This window comes from Rhinolophus hipposideros (assembly GCF_964194185.1).
Source record: "Rhinolophus hipposideros genome assembly, chromosome: 11".
Taxonomy (NCBI): Eukaryota; Metazoa; Chordata; class Mammalia; order Chiroptera; family Rhinolophidae; genus Rhinolophus; species Rhinolophus hipposideros.
This window is the reverse complement of record NC_138057.1, coordinates 47,531,228-47,553,036: the sequence shown is the minus strand read 5'-3', so window position 1 is coordinate 47,553,036 and position 21,809 is coordinate 47,531,228. Positions and strand designations below refer to the sequence as shown.

The 21,809-nt window shown below is 40.5% G+C and overlaps 1 protein-coding gene across 1 annotated transcript in view; it reads left to right on the top strand.

Moving 5' to 3' along the window:
• Positions 1-21,809, top strand: part of SLC28A3 (solute carrier family 28 member 3) — a gene marked incomplete at its 5' end in the record, with an annotated part of 55,873 nt that overhangs the window by 23,923 nt on the left and 10,141 nt on the right. Inside the window, 11 exons of the mRNA XM_081066445.1 lie at positions 1,958-2,056; positions 5,685-5,767; positions 8,439-8,530; positions 10,195-10,384; positions 11,437-11,581; positions 12,830-12,943; positions 13,563-13,640; positions 15,779-15,859; positions 17,332-17,412; positions 19,406-19,531; positions 21,119-21,249. Coding sequence (XP_080922571.1) covers positions 1,958-2,056; positions 5,685-5,767; positions 8,439-8,530; positions 10,195-10,384; positions 11,437-11,581; positions 12,830-12,943; positions 13,563-13,640; positions 15,779-15,859; positions 17,332-17,412; positions 19,406-19,531; positions 21,119-21,249 — 1,220 coding nt within the window. The remainder of the gene's footprint in view (positions 1-1,957; positions 2,057-5,684; positions 5,768-8,438; positions 8,531-10,194; positions 10,385-11,436; positions 11,582-12,829; positions 12,944-13,562; positions 13,641-15,778; positions 15,860-17,331; positions 17,413-19,405; positions 19,532-21,118; positions 21,250-21,809) is intronic.

Sequence of the window (21,809 nt, the reverse complement as noted above, 5' to 3'; positions counted from 1 at the left end):
AATAAAAATTAATTTAAAATAAAATGGAGGTAATAAGATTTAAAAAAAGAAGAAAGTGCTGTATAGATGGGTAGACCGAAGCTTAGAAAGATGTTACCTGCCTACCATCACACATGTAATTTGGGACCCTGAGGACCAACCCTCTCAGTTGCCTGGGTCCTTTTTTTCTACCAACCCTGGCTGGGTTTTATTTCTAACATTTTATTAAGGAAATTTTCAGTATCCATGAAAGTAAGAACAGTAAAATGAGTCCCTTTGTACCCATCAGCCAGCTTCAGCAATTAGCAAGACTTTGCCATTTTTCCACACTATATACATTGCCCCCCACCCATGAATTTTGACACAAAATACCCAGAGATATTATATTGCTTACCAGTTAGTGCAAAATCACTGTGGTTCATTAATTCAACAAATAATTGTTAGTATCTGCTAAGTGCAAGAAACTGTGCTGCAGTCATGTATAAGCACAAAATGGCAGTTTGTCAATCATACTTTTATGGGTAAATCATGTGGTGCTGGAAGTGAGACTTTTCATGTTTGTACACTCTTGTGTTTCAACAAATGGAAAATGCAACACAAGCTGGAATTGCAATTTTTTCTAGATCCTTGGGGCCAGCCAGAGATCCAAAGTTAAAATCAAAGTTGTACACTTATTCTGTTTTCAAAGTTCACAAGTTCACGGCCAACAAAGCTAGCAGGGGACATTTCCTAAAAAGATATAAGGACCTCCCTGACACTCTTTCTCCATTGGTTGCCTTACTTGGAATGAAGTGTCATGTAAAAAGACAAGTTGGGATGAGATGGGTGAAAGACTGGACCCCCCAAAGAAGGTAAAAAAGAAATGAACCAGATGTTTGTCACATCTGAAAAACCGAGAGTTGTCAGATGGGCGGGGGGGAGGGGGTTGGGGATGGGGGGAAGGGTGAAGGGATTGGGGGGCGGCTGGTGACCACAGGATGGCCTCAGGGTTTTTTGAGAATTACTTTGGGGAACTTATTCAATAGTGTTTGGGGATTTTGTTGGGTGTCTGATGGACATGTGTCCTGTTTGGGAGACCACCTCAGGGATGCTATGGATGCTTGGTCATGGCATTGTACACCAGAGGCTGGACATTAATGAATGCCAACTATAATTTTATGTGTATAATGTGATGGCTCGGTGTGAGGTCGGGGTGGTGGTGGATGGGGGTAGGGGGATTCACGGTGTGAGGGATGTAAAAATAAAATAAAATAAAATAAAACTATAAAAAATAAAAATAAAAATAAAAGAGTGTATATAACATTCACCAAGATAAAAAAAAATGTACAACTACTATTGACTACATTCTATGATTAAAATATAATAAAAGAAAATTTAAAATAAAAAAGAAAAAGATGTTTGTCACATCTGGAAATAGTGCTAAGGGTTCAGGAGACCCCCGAAAAAGCAAACCCTACTCAGTTCCTTAAAGTAAAACCAAGAGGGCCTCACAAAAGAAGGCATTTTCTTTTTCTCATTACTACCAGACATTGCTTTAAATCAAACAAAACACATTTTAACATCTCATAAATCCAACATCTAAGGATAAAATTGTCCAGCCTATAGTTTTTATATGTTTTGTTTTATTTTATAAGTTAAAATCTTATAAAATTAGATGGAAAAGAGCCTGGAAGCCTGTCCCTTAGCCTCAGTTCTTCTAATTAGAAAGTAACATAGCCTAGACAAAGGCAATTGTCTTCCTTTATCTCTTCCTAAAGTTGAACTACATCAATCTTTTCTAACAGATGACAACAAAACAAAATTATCAATGTGTCTTTTTGAGCCAAGATTCTCTGGTTCTCTCTTCAGTCAGCAAAATCATCTAAACACCTCATCTTTGCCACTTCACCCCTCAAAAGTCTTCTAGTCATCAATCTTTGAAAGAACATTTATTTTTGGCTCTGAAATTTTACTTTTGCAATCTGTACTTTGTTTTTAGAATGAAGAAGACTTTCATGAAAACCAGAACACGTCAGGAAATGACAACTCGCTAAGGAATAGAGTTGTGCAAAACAGAGAACACGTAAACACCAAACAGGTATGGCTGGATATCGTTGCCTGAGTCTATTACCATGGTAACCATTGTGCAACAGCCACCTGAGAGCTACAGGGACAAAAAGCATGGCACTCAGCTGGCACTCAGAGGAGTGAGTTAAATGGTTATTGGACTGTGTAAGGCAGAATCACAAAGAAAACATGTATGCCCAAAGGTTTTGTGTTTATACACCTGTCCTCAGAGTTCTTTGATGTGGAGAGTACCCAAACTTTCTCTGACATTTCACTATTACAGGTTTCAAGCTCCATGCTAAGGCAGACAGCATTGGCATAAACAAAAGCATTTCAATTTTAAGGTAAATGAAGCTGACGAGAAAGGTTCTAAGATATGATTGTAAAACTGTGTCCATCACGTCCTAGCAGGAACACCTAAGTTACACAGCAGGCTGAGTGCTCTGTCACAACACCACTGTTATTTTTTTATATATATTGAATTCTGGGTAGGATCTCATTTGAAGAAAGCCTTCTACTGTTAAAAAGTGAGCAAATTATCCATGTAGATCATCCTTCTTTTTCTTTTTTCTTTTTAGTAATTCTGGGTGCCTACTATAGAGCTATTTATTGTGGGGAGTTATTCTTATGATAAAAAAAAAAAACCTAACTTGTCGGAAGTAGAAAATTTGGAAAATTATTGCAGTAAAATTTGGACCAAAAAAAAAAAAAAAGGCCTATAATCATACACGTGTTACCTATATTGGGATTGTTCTACACATATTATTGTCTATTATCATTTGATATATTGTAAAGTATCTATTTCACTAAATGTTATCAACAAAAAAGGAAAACAATACTTCTGTCCTCACAAAACCTGCACATGGAAGTTTATAGTAGCTTTATCCAGAATTGCCAAAACTTGGAAGCAACTAAGATGTCCTTTAGTAGGTGAATGGTTAAATGAACCATGGTACATCCAGACAAAACAATATTCTTCAGCACTAAAAACAAATGGGCCGTCAAGCCATGAAAAGACATGGGAGAACATTAAATGCATATTACTAAGTTAAAGAAGTAATCTGAAATGGCTACATACCATATGATTTCAATTATATGACATTCTAGAAAAGGCAAAACTATGGGAATGGTAAAAAAAAAATCAGTAGTTGCCAAGGGTTAGAAAGGAAGAAGGAATGAATAGGTGGACCACAGCAGACTTTCAGGGCAGTGGAAATACTCTGTATGATCCTGTAATGGGTGATACATGCTATTAAACACTTGTCTAAACCCATAGAATGCAAAACACTGTTAAACAAAACCCTTCACAGCCAAAAGATTTCCTGAAAAAAGGGGTTTACTGAGCTATATGCTAACCAGAAAAAGGACCAGATCCTGGGGCACGCAGTCTAAACCACCAGCAGCAGAGCTAGATGGAGAAGACAATATGTCTGCCATACTGGGGATGATGGGGCTCTTTTATACAATGAGTTTGGGGAAGAAATATGTGAATTGTTTTGAAAGAATTTACATTAGTTATAGACGGCGGGAGGGGGGGGCGGGAGGGGGGGGGCCGGGGCAGGAGAAAGTGAAGCAGAAAATGTTCTGGGATAGGTGTATAGTCCCACAACGAAGAAATGTTTGCTGTTTTTGGATTGGTTGTGGGCAACAGTCCAGAAAATTCATGAGTAAACAGGATGTAGTGGTAATTGGTGGTCAGCTATTCTCTTTAGATAAGAGCTGAAATAACTGCCTGGAAGTTGATTCAAAGTTTCACATTCAGGAATGTGAACAGTCTTTTGTTGATGTCTGCTCTTGGCTCTGTTAACTGAGTAACTTCTTGTCTCTTCTTCCTACCCTCCAGCCTGCTGTAATTTAATTTAGGACATCTCAGAATTTTTCTCTTGTCAACACCAAGTGTGAACCCTAATGTAAACTATGGACTTTGTAGGTTCACTGACTAAACAGATGTACCACTCTGGTGGGAGAAGTCAATAATCGGAGGACTGTAGTGGGGAGGGGACAGAGGGTATATGGGAAATCTCTGTGCCTTCCCCTCAATTTTGCTGTGAACCTAAAACTGCTCTAAAAAGTCTTCCTAAAAGTTGTCTCACAAAAAAAGTCAAAAACAAAAAAATTAGATACTTTACTATTGTAAACAGGAATATGAAGGGTGAGGAGTAGCTAATTAGATTTGCAGCAATGGGCCCTTGGGTGACCTTGGTGGACGCCATCTCGGTAACAGTCTGCTTATAGTGGGTTGAGTGAGCAGGATGTGAGGGAGTTGTAACCCAAAGTAAAGGCACCTCTTTCAAGTGGTTTGGCTGAGAAAGAAAGGAGGAAGGATAGATGGATGTCCCAGGACTGTGGAGTCAAAAAGATTTTGTTGTTGCTTTGTTTTGGTTTGGTTTGGTTTGGTTGGGTTTGTTTTAAAAGACAGGAAAAGGCTGGGTGGAGGTGAAGAAAACAATAGTAATACTAGACATTCCATAAATAGTAGGTAAGTTGGGACAATTTCACTGTAAAAAAAATTACTGCGATCATTTAAATCAAATATTTGCCACACAGTTTAACTATTGACAAAGTTAGGTGTTAGATGGGGGGGGAAATGAAGAAGGCTCATCTCTACCCCTGTACTCAGCCTCTGCAGCTTGGACTCAGAGGGTCTCGCTTGCAATTACTATCCTCTCACCTTTCTAGTTTCTAGAGTCCAGCCAGAAAATGAGTCCAGCAAGAAGTACAGTGTAGTTTGGCATCAAAGAATTACATGATCCTTGTGGATTCTTTTAGCTCAGAGACATACCAATGACTTATTTCTATGAGTTCTGTTAAAGAGAATCAATGGCCATGTGGGATATGACAGGAAACAAAAGCTGAGATTTAGCCATGTATCACTTAGTGTGTGTTCAAAATCACTCCACACCTACATACTTCCTCCTCACCTTCCCTCGCTATTGCTTATGATAGCTGACCTATTTAAGACATTATTGAAGAATGGAGGGAGGAAATCTTGTACACCATCCCAAGAACAGGATGGGACATGGAGGCTGAAGAGCTCAAACGGAACCTAGAAAGATTTCCATGAAAGATTGCCCAGGTATATACTTCACTTATTAATTAGAGCAAGGGCTGGCTGAGGAAGAGAAATTCTTCCCCTTAGACCAACTGATAGAAGGGCCCTAGTTCCCAAGGGAAGGTCTTATAAGCTCTTAAAGATGCTGAGCTAGTGTTTACATCTGCAGAACAAGCCTTAGGCTGCCAGGAACATAAAACCAGCTTTGATTTCCATTCTTTGGAAACAAGGACTGGCAGAGTATAAAGAGAGATTTATGCAGCCTCTGGAATTAACTTCATTTAGCACGTGCCTAAAAACAGAGCTACGGTTGAATGATTGCAGTAGAGACAGAAACAAAAAAGCTGAGCCTGTTCCTTAAAGAAAAGGAGACAATATCAACAGCTCCTTTGGAAGTAAAGGGAAAGATAAGTATGATCCTGGATTTTTTGTCATAGGGAGGAAAACACCTGTGTAAGTATTATAGATAACAGGAGCTATCTTCTTACATAATAATTTGAAGAGACCTTTTGAAAGTTCTTTGCCAAAATTCTGAGCAAAGAAGATCAGGGTCCAGTATTCCCAGGATTCTTATTATTCCATCTTTGTTCCAATGTTTGATTTCCAGGGTGAAGGGCAGGTCACCATTGAGCAGGATTCTCCAAGAAACAAAGAAGATGAGGAGGAGGATCAAGAGACACATCAAAAAGGGTACAGGCTTAAACCAGAGAAATAACTACGCCTATTTCCTAAACAAAATGGTTTTGCTACTTTGCTTTCTCCTCACCTAATTTTCAAAATTTATTATTATTTATTAATAATAATACCACCAACACCCCTTCCCCACGATCCCCTTAACACCATTTTCAGAAAAATTAATGGAGCTCTAGGATAATCAACATGGTAAATTCAAACTGCTGATGTCCTGGGAACCCAATCTAAGGCAGTTTTTTAATTACAGGTGTAAATTACCAACTAATTGCTCCAGTCCATATAAAAGTAGTTAATTCTTCCTCTTAGTGTCAATCGATAAGCAATTGGTTTCTCGAAACCTGATCCATTTAAAATCCCAACAAACTTGCTATTACCTTGTGGTATCCTGAAGGTATTCCAAGCCTTTATCACCCCATGATGTAGGAGAGGCAAATTGTATTATCTTTTTTTCAACCAGGAAAATGAAGCTCACAGAAGTGACTTACTCAAGGTTAGTCAACTAGAGAGGAACAAAAGCTAGCTTAACAATTTCAGCTTCTGATTCCTGCTGTCTGGTACTCTATCATAACACTAAAAGGTTTGTCAAGTTTCTAAATCCCTATATAAATTTAACTTTAATTCCTAAATCTCTGAGGAACTTTGTTTTCATGTATCAGAGGACATCTCTGGAGTTGGGCAGAATTAGGATTGAAAGATCTTGTCACGTATACATCAGGAAGAATATTTACCACGTTGGAAACCTGAGCTTCGTTCCATCCTTCATTGTATTTCATGAATCTCTGACCCTGGAGACTCAGACTCTCCTGGGTGCTCAGAGGTACTCAGGTTTCACTAATGTCAGTGGGGCCGAAACAACCGAGGAGGCTGAGAGTCGCTCAGCCTGGATAACCAAATGGCAGAAGCATCTACTTCTAGTTACTTTATTTTACACAATTGTCAGGTTGCTGTAATGGACTACATGCATTCTCTGCAATTAAAAAAACCTGATAAATCCAACCTAAAGTAGATGATGTGCCCTATTAAATGTTGCCCTCCACCACGGCTGCTTTTTAACACTATATCCACAACTGAGGATAATGCAGCATCTGCAGTTCCTAAATTAGACCATGAAAAACTTAGTCTTTACTACACTCATATTCCCTCAATATCTCCTAGAACAATGTTTCTAATTCTCAGGACACGCATTCACACACATGCATAATGACAAAATTTCATGCAATAATCCCTATCTCACTATGTGATACACATGTCCTATTCTTTCTTTTAGTTATGGTTATCAAATTCACATCCCACTAATGGGTCCCAACCCACAGCTATAAAATACTGTTCCAAAAAAGCAATATACACTCCCATTTCATTTATCTAGTAATTCAATAAATAACCTTCCAATCACCCTCAAGTCCAAGGTGCTGGTGGCATAGGGCTCACAGAGATCTGTTCTCCAGGACGTCAGTCAAGGCCTCATAACAAAACACAATAAAAAAGTAGAAGTAAAGTATAGAGGAATGCCTCTGTCTGAGAGGATGAAGAAGGCTTTATAGAAGCGAAGGACTTGCTGTGCCATGAAACTTGAAGGGGGCTGAGCCTTGGACATGTGGGCATGACTGCTGGAAGGAGGGGAACTGGAGGAATTCACTGAGGGGAGGGAGGTCCCAGCAGAGGGCTAAGTCATTTGAGGTCCTGGAGATTGGGAATCTTCTATGCAGGATGAGAAATAGTTGTTTTAGAAATGCTATCCGGGAAGTGGCAATGGAAGTGGCAATGGCCTGGAAGTGGCAATGGTTAAATGTGCAAGTAAATTCCTTCTACCCGGCCTCATGTGGGAGAAGGAGAGGCCCCTGTTAGATGTGACATTGAGAAAAGAGGCACCTGCAGGGCAGCCAGTTTTCAGAGCAGGTGGGAAGGCACCAGAAGCATCTCAGGAGAAGCAGAGGACAGTTGTTGTGGGACCAGCCCTGTGGCCTCTCCAATCTCACTCACTGGTGGACATGATCTTCTCTGCAAGAAGTGACCACAAGCACACATTGCTCACACACTACCCACCACCCCGTAACAAAGCTCTGGACAGAAACGAAGACATGCCAACAATTCCAGAACTTTCTAAGAAAGCTATATGACAGCCCACTGGTTGATAGCTCTCAAATCCATGAAATCCTACTTTACATTCCAAGCACCGAGTGAAGTCTGTCAGCTTCCCACTAAAAAGTATAGTGAGCGACGACAGGGAACCTCCATCTTACTCAAATTTCTTGGAACCAGAGGGATGAGAGTTCATTGGATATATTTTTTTAAATCAACATTTAATAACTGGCTTAAAAGACAACAGAAGACCTCATATTCCAGTGAGAAACACTCTCATCCTATGATTTATTTTCAGCTTTTTGTTAGTTATTCATCTCCCCCATTCTATTTCCAGGAGCACGTTTTCTGCATCTCTATAATAGCTCTGGGCTTGGCACATCCATTCAGCAGAGGTTGATCCAGGCCATGGCTGAGTTTAGACTAATATGAAATGAGTTTCCCATTTCAATTTTGTAGAACATATACTTCATGAATTTGTTTATTTACTTGCATTATTTACAAAGCCTCATCTAGCCACATCACGCCAGTTTATTTCATGATTTTGGCGTTTACTTCTGTATGCTGTTTTGTTTTTGCCTTGTTACAGGTATCTGGCAAGGAAGTACAGTACAGTTTGTGATTTTTGTAGGAAACACAAAACCACCATTCGGTACATCATCTGGGGCATCTTATTAGCAGGTAAATAACAAAAGGGGATGAAATACCAGTGTCTGTCTTCTAGGGTCCTTCAAATATTATGCTGAGCTTTCTGTCGAAAGAAAATAAATCTTCCCTTTCCCTGCACTTCACTGAATCATCCAACGAGGCAGGGAAATAAATCAAGAAGGCCCTGAGTTTCGGGTCTCAGCTTGGGGTACCTATGCAGATTGTCTTCCTGTCCAGTTTATGCAGCCAGTAGCTAATTTTTTAGGTTACCCACTCTCGCAGCCCTCATTATTATGATGTGGATTTGAGAGTTGGTTAATACAAATTGAGGTAATGGAAAACATGGTGGTAATTACAGGGTCAGAAGCTAATTGCAGGGGGAAATATAAGCAATTAATACTTTATATGGATATCACATTAGGAGTCACCTACGGTCACATGGCCCATTCCTCTTGCCTGAAGGCAGAACCGTCCTATCTAGAGTGGACCCTTGAACAACAAAGGAGTTAGGGACACCACTTCCCACCCCAGCACACAAATATCCGTATATCTTTTTAATTCCCCCAAAACTTTACGAATAGCCAACTGTTGACTGGAAGCCTTACCAATAAGACAACCATTCAATTACCACATATTTTGTATTTGATATTGTATTACATACTGTATTCTTCCAATAAAGTAAGCTAGAGAAAAGAAAATGTTATTAAGGAGATCTTAAGGAAAAGAAAAAAACATTTACAATATTTGTTGGGAAAAAAACCTGCAGATAAGTGGACCCATGCAGTTCAAACCTGTGTTATTCAAGGGTCGACTGGACACAGAAAAGCACTCCCCCCAGGGCAAAGGGTCCACCCACTCGAAAGAGCAATCTTGTCCTTATAATGTGAAGCCTCCCACCCAAGTCCACAGGTATAAATCCAAGACTGCTCCACCTCCAACGTCAGTGGTTTTGCTAGTGCTCACAAAGCAGGAATGGGGAATAGCATGGTTGTAAGTTTTCTCTGTACTGGGCCAGACAGCACTTTGCGGGCCATACGTCAAAACCATGCAACTCTGCCATTGAAGCACAAACGTGAACAGACAGGCATGGCTGTATTCCAATATGACTTCATTTGTAGAATACAAACACAAATACAAATGCACTTGCCACCTACAAAAACAAGTGGCCATCCAAATTTAACTTGCAAACAAAACAGTGTTTGCTGACCTTAAATGAAAAACCGTGAATCTCCTCTTCCAAAGTCCCTTCCACTTTCCTTTAGAGACTCTGTGACACTGAGAGATTTTCCTACTCAAGCTTAGGCCAAATCTGAGCTGTCATCCAGGAGAACCAATACCTTTTGCCAGTGGTTTCTCCAACACCTGGGCTTTTCTCTAATAGAAGCTTACACGCTGTGTCTGGATACCAGAAAAAGCTGGTTAGTACTAAGAGGCCCAACGGTCAAGCATTGTGATTCAAGAACTCACAAGATTCTATAAGAAAAAAGACCTAGCACCCTGTCCTCCTAGCATTCGTGGTGAGACTGTTAGGGATTTATAATTAGAGGAGTCAATAGCCACATCAAGAATATCAAGAGCATTTTTGTATTCAATAGCTTGTTAATTGAATCTGCCCTTGGCTGAGCCAGATCAGTGCTGGAGGCTGGTCTCCAGCTGGTGTTGGTGCTGTTCACTGTCTGCCTTTGCTTCCTGGACAGGTTACCTGGCAATGGTGATTGCGGCCTGTGTGCTGAACTTTCATAGAGCCCTTCCTCTGTTCGTGATCACTGTGGCTGCCATCTTCTTTGTGGTCTGGGATCACTTTATGGCCAAATATGAACATCAAATTGATGAGTTCCTCTCTCCTGGCAGAAGGCTTCTGGACAACCATTGGTTCTGGCTGAAGTGGTAAATGCAGTTGGTTCTCTTATTGCAGTTGAGAGGGATGTTAGTTTCTTCCAACACTGTTCCAAAAATTTGTTCTGAAATTGCTGCCTAATTTATGAGATACTGTAGCTAGTAACAACCTAGGGGATAATCTGTTAAAATACCTTCATTTTACAAGCAGGAAATCAAGGCTTAGATAAGGCAATGACTCATTTGAGATGTGTTCAAGTGTCCCTATAAACTGCCTTAATTTCAAGTGCTACTAGTGATAGAATGTTGTCCAAAACATGTGACAGTTCTGACTCGGGGAGGTAACTTCCTCCTGTGGCCTCCTTGGGAGGAAGAGCCTATGAATTATTAAAGCCAACTTTTTCCTGTAGGACCCAGTGCTCTGCAGGTAACCACTTAGGGCTTTTCCCTCAGTCTCTGTCTGTGGGAAAGCCTCTCCCTCCAGGGGGGTAGGACCAGTTTTCCCCAGCATGGCCCACCAGGCATCCACCAGGAAACATCACACATCCTTGGCAAAGCAAACCAGGATTGCGCAATCCCAACAACAGCACCATCTCTGGCCCTGCCATCCAAGTCATGAGTCAGTCTTGTCATGCCTGCCATATTCCCCAGGGAATCAGAACCCAGTCTAAAGTCTGACTTGGCTTGCTGAGGCTCAGGTGAAGTCCTCCAACTTCAGAGAGCACATCTCAAGTTCTCCCTTACAAGGAAGAAGGTAGCACCTCACCTATCTTCCAAAACAGAAGTGAGGACTCCCAATAGATCTCTCTCAGAAATTACCAGAATTCCCTCTCCAAACTTCCTTTCCCCTCTCTGACCCCTTCATATATCCCTGAACCAGCAAAGAGCCCCAGAGCTGTGGAGTGAGAGAGACACATTGCTTAATTTTTTGGCTATTTGCCTTTATAGCCACAACCAAAGAAGGTCTGCTGCAATATCTAGAAGCACAACTTCCTGGTGCCAGGATGTGTTACTCTTATCAATATTTTTTGTTTGGTAGTTTAAGCCTGATTAAGATGTTGCAGTTAGCACAGCAAATGATGCCAGTGCTTCCTTTCTCTTAGGGTGATTTGGAGCTCACTGGTGCTGGGGGTTATTTTCTGGCTGATCTTTGACACCGCCAAACTGGGCCAACGACAGCTGGTATCCTTCGGTGGGATCATCATGTATATTCTCCTGCTATTTCTGTTTTCCAAGTACCCAACCAAAGTAAGTAGGAAACTGATCTTTTGGAGGATTTTTTTCCTCTCTTTTTTCCTCATGTGTAAATTGCTCAAAATAATGAGTGTGAGAGACGTTAACTGTTATTCATTATTTGTCTTACCTTACTATGATATTTTAAGTAGCTAGGGGCGCCCTTCTTCCCAAATGTTCATAATACAGTTATTCTGTCATTTCTCATTCTCAGTAATTTTCCAGTTACACAACCAGCGAGATGTTCTCCTGTCAAGTCAAATTTCTACTCATGTACCCCACCTATCCCCATGAAACACATATACAAAAAAAAAATAATAAAACTCATCCCTTTGATCAAGATTTACTCAGACCAGCAAATAATCTAATATTCTATCACTGGATTCTGCAGTTTATCAAACTTACATTTGAAATTTCAGCTATTTTACTCCAAAACTTTGTCCTAAGCAGTTCTGTTCCCATGGAATTCAATTCTCATCCTTGTTCTGTCAGCCTGAAACCCATTAAATGAGCAAGAATTCTGAGACCTTGAAGCTTTCACATATGACTCATAATGTCAAACTCTGGAAGACTTTACTGGCTGAAAGTTTGACCCAAGAAGTAAAAGTCACCTAATATGATCCAAATCTTTTGTCCTGTTCTGGTGAATATCTCTGCAGTGTTCTATGCCTCCAATCCTATAGTTCTTTGCAGGCCACTTATCTCTGCACCAAAAATGAAAGTAGATGATTGTCCATTACTGCTGCACTCTCTGGGTCTGCGTCAGAGTTAATTGGTTCCTTTTATAGAGAAATGAGAGCCCCTCAACAGGGTGGAAATTCACTTAATTCACTTACAAATTATCAGATCAACAAACCTTGGGCACACAGAGAAGTCATGTTCTGTATTTCCATTTTCCAGACAGGGGAAAGAATGGCATGTATCCAATATTTACAGCACAACTAGGAAGGCCAGTTCCGTACTCTTTTACCAGCCCTTCTAGGACTACTCTTGTGTCTGTTATTTTATCATGCCATAATGGTTACATACTCTTGCAGTACTGAAATCCTCAAACTCAGCGTTAGAAACAGGGAATGCAGCCTTGAGATGTTTGGGTATGATTCTATCAAGGGATTCTCTACTCATGACTTCTTTGGCCTCCCAAAGAAGGCAAGTCATGGGCCACATGTGAGAAGCTTCCCAGGAAACAGTGATCCTCTGGGCATTGATGCTGAGTTCAGCACTAAATTTCTAATACGATATATCTCTTCATCTTTCATCTAGGTTTACTGGAGGCCTGTGTTTTGGGGAATTGGGTTACAGTTTCTTCTTGGGCTCTTGATACTAAGGACTGAGCCTGGATTTATAGCTTTTGAGTGGTTAGGCAAACAAGTCCAGGTAAGTTGGGTTCAAATGAACACCTTGCCTTTATAGTGCTTTTAACATTTGAATATAATCCTCAAGACATGTCAGAAATAGATATATTTGTCTGCATTAGTTGACCAAATTTTAATTCTGTAGCATGAGTTAGACAAATACTTTTGTGGACGTAGAGTATGTTAATCTGTCTATTTTATTAATACTATGGTTGTCCCTTATCCATACCATCCACAACATCACTCCCTATCCTGACTGCCCCTTTCATTCTGTCCAAAGGGTGTCACACTTTTAAGATGGTTTTACAGAGAAACAGACTTTCTTTGCCTCTAGTGGTGACTAGTACCACCTATGTGCCATCTGTGGCTTGCCGGAACCAATTACCACACCTGGCTCATTCTTGAGCATCTTAGAGTCAGACTGAATGTCAGAAATGACAGGAAATCTATATGCAGGTATAGTTTAAACATACACTTCCATGCCATCTAATGGAGGGGGAAACACTGAGAAAATTAACTTTCCAAGTCTGTTCAACAAGTTTGCTGGGTCCCCAGCTTCTGCAGAGCCTGGTAAGTACTGTGGATTGTAATCACCACTTCAGTGGTTGTAATGATCTGCTCTTTTCCTTTCTTCAACTCAGACATTCTTGGAGTACACTAATGCTGGTTCTTCATTTGTCTTTGGTGAGAAATACACAGACCACTTCTTTGCATTTAAGGTAAAGCCAGACTCCTTTTCTATGTAGTCACTTTCTTTGCAGTAACTCCTCCGTCTTCGTCAATGTTCAGATAGAACCTAACTGACGAGAAACCAGTCATATACACCTGCCAGGCATGTTGTAGGTACCTAACACATTACTGCCCTTTTTTATTTACAATTATATCTGAAGTCAGTGGACTGCAAATATTTTATTTTGTTACTTTGGCATTAAGAGAAACATCTAGAGGAAGTCAGAAATATTCAAATCCTTTGCTGGGGGGCTTGTAGCATTGCCTAAGATACTTACAAAAATCACATGGAATAACAGTATCTGAGCACCTAAAACTAATAATAAAAAAAAATCTATAAAAAAAAATAGTATCTGAGATTTCAGGGGAAAGAATGTTAGGCCCTGGCCATGAATAGGCATATGGTCATTAATGACTTCCAGGTTCAGGATTGGTGACAGCTCTGAACTCAGGAAATCTCTCAGTCCAAGGCTAAACAGGAAGCTAGTCACCCATATCAACCTCTGTCTTTCCAGAGCCATTCCCATGCTAAATCTTCCCCATCTTTCCTTCAGCACAGCCTTTGCCTGGGCAGGCCTAGAGGCCCGACCGTCTCTCAACCAAAGGAGGGACGTTATTCAACAGGAGAAATGCAACCTGGCCCCATACTCAAGCCTAATATGTTCCCTCCCAAGGCCCCCACAAGCCCCAGGAAGCTCACTTCCTCTGGGAATTCCCTATAAATACTTGTTGATGACTCAGAAAGATCCATATGGCTTTTTATTCAGCTTTCCTTTTTGTGATGTGTTATTGCTCCTGCACTTCTACATTGCTCACTTAGGGACTCCAAATTACCCCTGCCTCAGTTAGGCCAAGTGTGAATGGTGAATCTTTTTTAAAACTGCTATCTTTTTAAAACTGTTGATCTGATGTTTTGGTCTGAGATAACTAAGCCTTCTCATAAACAAGGTAAAATGTTTATACGTTGAGATTGAAATATGCTCATATCATTAAGTTAATTCAGAACTGGGAAAAATAAAGTCTCAAGGAAAGAGTACCTTGCTGTCCAGACTGCCAGACTGTCTGAGTGTCTTCAGATCTCGTCCCCCGGGGCAAGGACCTTCATCCTTTCTTTCTTTTTTTTTTCATCCTTTCTGCCAAAGCAGATTCCCTGTGGGAACATTTGAGAGATGAGCCCCTCTAGCTCCCTGAAGCTTTCAGGAAGGTTCTGCCTGCCCATTAAAGCCAATAAAAGCACATTAAGTAAGTGAGCTCTCAATAATGGCACAGAATGTCTTTTAATATATATTATTAATAGACTTTTTTTCTGAATTAGATCTTGCACAAATTGTCCTTGGTCATTCTGTGCCTCTGGTGGCAGCTTGTCCCTGGCCATTTAGCTGGGGAACAAGGAGTAGGAGTGCAGAGGGACACAGACTACAGCTGTGTGTGACCTCTGCAGAGTAGAAACTGTTCCCTGTAGACACACAGGCTGCATTGAACGCACCCAAAGAGCGTCAGGAAAATAGGATCTAGGAAAAGACAATTTTGTTAACACAGAAGTAAACTAGTTTCCCAAGTTTAATCATTTTAGTGATTCAAAAATCTGTAAGTAAACTAATTATTACGTTAAAAGCTAAACTAATGTGTGCTTACTCTGTAGGAGGCACTGTGTATAAGCACCTACCATGCTGTATCTGATCTGTGTGGCCACTATGAATAAGGATCTGAGGTTGCTCACATTTAGTCTCCACCCAGGTAACACTGCTGAGTGGTGACGCCCATGCCTGTTTCATATCAGAACCAGAATATCTGCCATTAGCCTTGTTGGTTAATCCAGTTATTACAAATTCCCCCAAAACTTCATTCCTTCTCCAAGAAACTAAAATAAAGCTCCTCATAGCAGAGAAAGAAAAAAAACATGTCAAATTTCCTATGTAATATACTCATGCTTATCCAGAACAAATTAGAATAAGAGACTGTGGATGGGGAAGCCACCCAATAAAAGTGTTGTTTAGTTCAAGAGGAGTTTCCAGTACTTTTATGATGTCTCAGAAAAGGAGGCAGAAAGAAGAGTGATCTGAAACATACTAATGCTAGTAGGGCCAACATTAACCTGTGACCACCTTCATTCCCGTCCCACCCCCAGGTCCTGCCAATCGTGGTTTTCTTCAGCACTGTAATTTCCATGCTCTACTACCTTGGATTGATGCAATGGATCATTCAAAAGGTACCAGGACTGGAAGGGATTGGGTGACAGGTGTAGAGCTGATTATTTCAGGGACAAAGTCTTAAATGCCTTTTATCCAGGTTTTTCCAAAGTACCTTTCTCTTAGTACTAAGATCCACCACCACCACCCAAGTTATTAGACTGAAACCCAAAAAAATCCTACATTTGTCCATAGAGGAAATTTTATCTCAGGGACTTCTAATAGGGCTTTGACTTGCAACCCACTGGATATCTTCATGAAACTTTAGCAATTACTTCTTTAGCCACAGACTTGACTCCAACGAGTCAGACAGCTGCCAAGGAAAGCAGCATTGTTCCCTTCATCTTGGCCATTCAGCTGGTGCTTTACACAGAGTCACTGCTTATCCTCAGGAGGTCACGATAGTGGGTACTCTTGCTCTAGGAGTTGCTAGAGAATTAAAATAAGTCAGAGGAAAGGGGGCACTGCTTTTCGTTCTAGGGGGAGTTTGTTTTTTTTAATTTATTGGGGTGACAATTGTTAGTGAAATTACATAGATTTCAGGGGAGAGTTTTATAAGCACACAAATTTAAAAAATAAAGTCTGAAGAATTAGTCTCATTCCTGCTGCCCCAGCACCTGTCAATTCTACACTCAGATGTTAGACCACAAAACTAGGAAATTTGTAAGATAGTTTGAATGCACATGAGAGCAAGGCAGTGCATACAGGGCCTGGGCACAGACAAGGCCCTCCTTTGATCTCTGAGAGAGAGAGAGAGAGAGAGAGAGAGAGAGAGAGAGAGAGAGAGAGAGAGAGAGAGAGAGAGAGAGAGAGACAGAACACCAGTCAACAAATTCAGAATTTCAGCAAGAATGCCAGGGCTCATCATTTTCTGATTGTCTATTTAAACATTCAGAATTACTGTGCTCATGTCTAAGCATAAAGAAAGGAGAGAAAATGCAACAGAAAGTCCTCATCCTGGGGTAACCCCACCGTCTCTGGTTGGAAGTAACAGTACAAAAGTGGGACTATAAAGTATGTTCATTTGAATTAACTAGAAAGGCCAAACCTCAACTACACTCCACTACTTATTAGTTGGGTAATCTTTGACAAAACAACTAAACTGTTTTATGCCTTGATTTCCTCTTCTATAAAATGGGCATAATTATAGGACCTCCCTCCAAGGGTTATTATGAGGATTAAACTCATTACTAGAATCAAGGGCTTAAAAAGTGCCTGGAATGCAGTATGGCCTGCATGACTGTTTACAATATTTCAACAGAAATTCATTTGTATAAGGTTCAAAGTATATACAATGACTCAGACTTTACCACTCAAGGAGGATTTGATCAGTCTGCTCTATGGCCTAGACATGATATACTCACATGTAGCACCATCACTGCCTGCCAACAATTGTTGAAGTCTGCAGCATTTTCCTCCAGTTTAAAGATCTTTATCCCTACTTTGAAGTTTTGTGTATACAAATAGTTCTTCATTGGCTTTTCCCATTTAGGTTGGATGGCTAATGCTAGTTACTATGGGATCATCTCCTATTGAGTCTGTAGTTGCTGCTGGCAATATATTCATTGGACAGGTAAGTTGTAATATCAAAAAAAATAAAGCAAAGAAAAGCAAAACACCTGCTGAAGTGAATACTCTTCCCAGAAAGTGGAATAAAAAAATGACTGTTATTTCTTTCAGTGTAAGGGAAGGGTGGCAAAAGCACAGAATACTTAGTATTGACAACATCCAGATGTGAGAGAGAGAGAGAGAGAGAGAGAGACACCAAGAGTCTTGGTGCATTAATGTGGGATTTGAGTTCTTGAAAATTATGGAGAGGAAGAAAGATTGAATCATTTTATCAAAGCACTGGGCTTCTCATGTATAGATTCTCAACAAATCTTTTCTGACTTAATTGAACTGTTAAGGTCTCTGGCTCCCCTTCAGAGGCTAACAGCTCATGCACTCAAATGGAGTTCACCGTTTATCTTGGAGCTGCAGACATGCACAGGCAGTCTCACACTCGGTAGTATAATGCTCGTAGTAATGAAAGAGACCAGGAAAGGCTTTTGACCAACAACCATACAGCTGCATACATACTTGAGCTCATTTTCACTTGGCAGAACTGGCCAACAGTCTCTTCTTTGCTGAGCCTGAAGAAAAACGCTGATGAACAAAAAGCATTTTCACTTCTCTGATCTAGCACGTGGATAAATCATGGATAAATATTCTTTTGCCTAATGTCCATTTAAGCAAAAAAATAAAAAAAGACACCTCTATCCCTTAAAACAGCAGCATTCCTAAGGGGTAGCTAAGTAAGAAATGGCAATGATCATTCTCACACTCAGGATATGTAGCTTCAGGCAGAATGGCATCACACACCATGGAAACCAAGTGTGAATGCTTGCTAGCATGACTGTCCAAGGAAATTGGATTTGAAGCAAAAATCAAGTCACCCAGAAAAACACATGGCCCCAGATCCTAGGCTTACAGCTGCTCCAGGCAGGCTGAGCCTTCTTATTGGGAAGCCCAGCTTGCTAGCCTGAAGCACAGTCTTTGCAGCAGGGCCCATACTTCCTTCCCTAGGAGTTGCAATTATAATAATTATAGTCATAAAGTCTCTCAGGACTAATTAGGGCACCATCTTGAGTTGATTACTCCTACCTGCGGGGTAAGAGGGCTCATGTACTGAGTTTTATTTAGTCCATAAATTGAAGCTCAACACATTCAATCTTGTAGAACAATTAGAAATAATGAGGGGAAAATTGTAAAATTGCACACATGCTTCTATGGTGCTCCATTTGATACTTAATATGCTAAAAGTACAGCTATTACTTATGGAGAGCCCCACACTACAGGCGGCCTGCCCTCTTTAATGGGACTCAAGCCCTTACAACTATACCCTCTCCAAGTTCTTTCCTCCCAAGCAGAAGAGAAGGGTCTCTGATTCTCAATGAGAAAAGGGCCCGTGGGCCCCTGTCCTTGTATTGCTGGTATTTTTATATATATTGGGGGGGCCAAAAAAATGTATATGCTTTTTAAGAGACGTTATCTTAAAATGTGTATATATTTTTGGGGCACCCTCTGTATACATACTTGTCTCTCTAGTTCCCTGTGGTGTCAGCAAAGAGGTTTAGGGTCTGTCGAATAAAGCTGGAAGATGGGAAGTCACAGAGGCTTGGGAAACACAATTCAAAAGGCCAGGCAGGCCACTGGGTGGAGTTACTTGACCACTGATGTTCCCACCTTACAGAAGTGTACACAGACATCAGAATCAAATCCTAGGCGAGGTGGGGGCCTTACGTGAACTGGCCTTGTGATTTGTTCCAACTTTACACATGACTCTATACTGTAAGCACACTGTCCTGGAGTTCAAATGACCCAGATATCTCCAGTGTGGGTTCTTAAACTTGAGCATGCATCAGAACCACCTGGAGGTCTTTTCTGCTTCAGTAAGTCTGAGAATTTGCATGTCTATGGTGTCCGCTCTTAGAAATACTGCTTTTAGAGAATGGAAATTTGAGAAATTGGCATAAACTCCCCAGATTTAAAAGGGAACGTTTAATCCAGTTGCTCTTTTTTTCCAGTCAGAGTCTCCACTGCTGGTCCGACCGTATTTACCATACATCACCAGGTCCGAACTCCATGCAATTATGGCTGCTGGGTTTGCTACCATTGCTGGAAGTGTCTTAGGTGCATACATTTCTTTTGGGGTAAGAAAGTTTCGGGATTAATTTATGGAAAATACACCCTCTTTTGTCTTTTGCTATTGTTATTTCTTTTTTCTTTCCCATTGCTGCTAGAGAAGGAGGACAAAAGAGTGTCCTTTGTGCTGTATAGTTGGTCACGGTTTCTTTGGCATTTGAATGGAGTGACCCCAAGGAGCTTTAGGGCTTCATTTTCATATCTGTGACACCTAAAGGTGAATTATATGCAACCATAACAAAACGAAATCGTATTATGAGGTTACTTAGGCTGAAAATTTTAATTGTCTAAAAATAAATAAATGAAACTATTATATCAGTAAAGGCAATCTAGTCCAGAGGCCAGCAAACTATGGCCCATGGGCCAAATCTAAGTCACTCCCTTTTTTTTTTTTTTAATAATCAAAGTTTTTTTTGGAAACCAGCTACTTCCATTCATTTCTCTATGGCAGACTTTATGCTACAGACTTGGATAGTTGTGGCCCCAAAAGTCAAAAATACTTATTCCCTGGCCCTGTACAGAAAATGCTTTCTGACCCCAGGCCTAGAGCAGTGGTCTCAAACCTTACTGCACATTAGAATCACCCAGGAGCATTTAGAAGTCCCACTGCCGGGCCCATACCCCAGAGTAATTAAACCAGAATTTCTTGGGATAAGACCCAGGCATCTATAGTTGTTTTTTTTTTAAGTCCCCAGATTCCAACGAACAACCTACTTTGAGAGCTGGTGACCTGTGGCAGGGGGCTGGAGAACGTTATGATAACTGGTGCATGTGCCCAAGCACAGAGCTTACAAGCCACACATAGATACAACCCCCAGTGGAGAGATAGAATAACAGTTGTGTGACCTACGTAGTTAGGGACTCTTACAAGATAGGCGAGTTTCATTCCACGACTTCAGGGAGGACTCAAAGAGCCAATCAGTGGGAAGACGGAAGAATAAAGGGACAAGGAGACTTCAGGAATAGCAATTTGACCAGATCTCCCAATAGGAGAAGGGAGAGGTGCTGATTCTGGAATTCTGAAAATACAGGGATGAGAATCCAGAAATCTGCAATCTCCTGTGGAGAGGAAAGGGAAAAGAGCTTAAGTAGACCAGCAATGAGGAACACAGAAATAATTTACAGACTAAAGGGACTCTGGATAAATGAATATTATGTAAAGAAACAAAGCATTTCAGGAAAACTAAAGGAAGATGGAAAGGGGTGTATCTATGTCTGCACCCCCAGATATCCCCTACCTAATTGATGATGTAATGAAATATGGGCTTTAGGGAATATTTGAACATTCACAAGGACAACAGAGAGTTTTCTTTGAAAGTTCCTACAGCACAGGATTAATTATTTTCTGAAATGATCTGATTTTAGTTTTGTGCTTCTCCTGGAGATGATTAACACAAATTCCTGCCTTCTCCCTCTGACTCTCAAAGTGATGCTGAGTTGGCTACTTGAGCTTTCCAAGCTTCCAAAGAAACATTGTTGTCTGGCATAAAATCAATTCCTGCCCATCTTTTCCTTTATAAGGCTTTTGTGTCATTTATTCTGAGCACAACAGAAAAACTGTACCTAAGTTGGCCTTTTTTGTCCTGAAATTGCAGGTTTCGTCCACCCACTTGTTAACTGCTTCAGTTATGTCAGCGCCCGCATCACTGGCTGTTGCTAAACTCTTTTGGCCTGAGACAGAAACACCTAAAATAACCCTTAAGAGTGCCATGAAAATGGAAAATGGGTAAGTGGAACATGTTCACCTAGTTAATGACTGCACAAGCCAGAGTGGGGGGCGGGGGGAGGCATCCAAATACAAAATACAGCACAAAGTTGATAACCAGAGAGCACAGTGAATCATGGCAGTAAACTGAATTTAATTTCCCAGTGACTATACTTCACCCAAAAAATCTTGATTCAACACTTGAGGACAACCTTTCTAAATCCCTGAAGGTCAATACATTTCCTTAACTGTTCGATGTAGATATTTCACTTTAAATATGGCATATGTTCATTGAGCTTTGGTTTAAGACTATTGGAAAGCCATAGGATAACCATTTCTAGAATTTTCTTACATAACAGGGAAGAGACAGTATGATATAAGGTTAATCCTTAACTCCTCATCAGTTCATTTTCTTTGGCCCTGTGCAAAAGAAAAAAAAGAGTGGAAAAGACTAAGGGATTTAGGATGTTCAAAAGTATTACATGAAATAAAATTAATCAACTAACACGTTTTTGAGATTCATTCCTTGTTTGTATATAGATAAAGTCATAACCATGAAGTGAAAAACAAGTAGCCAAAGA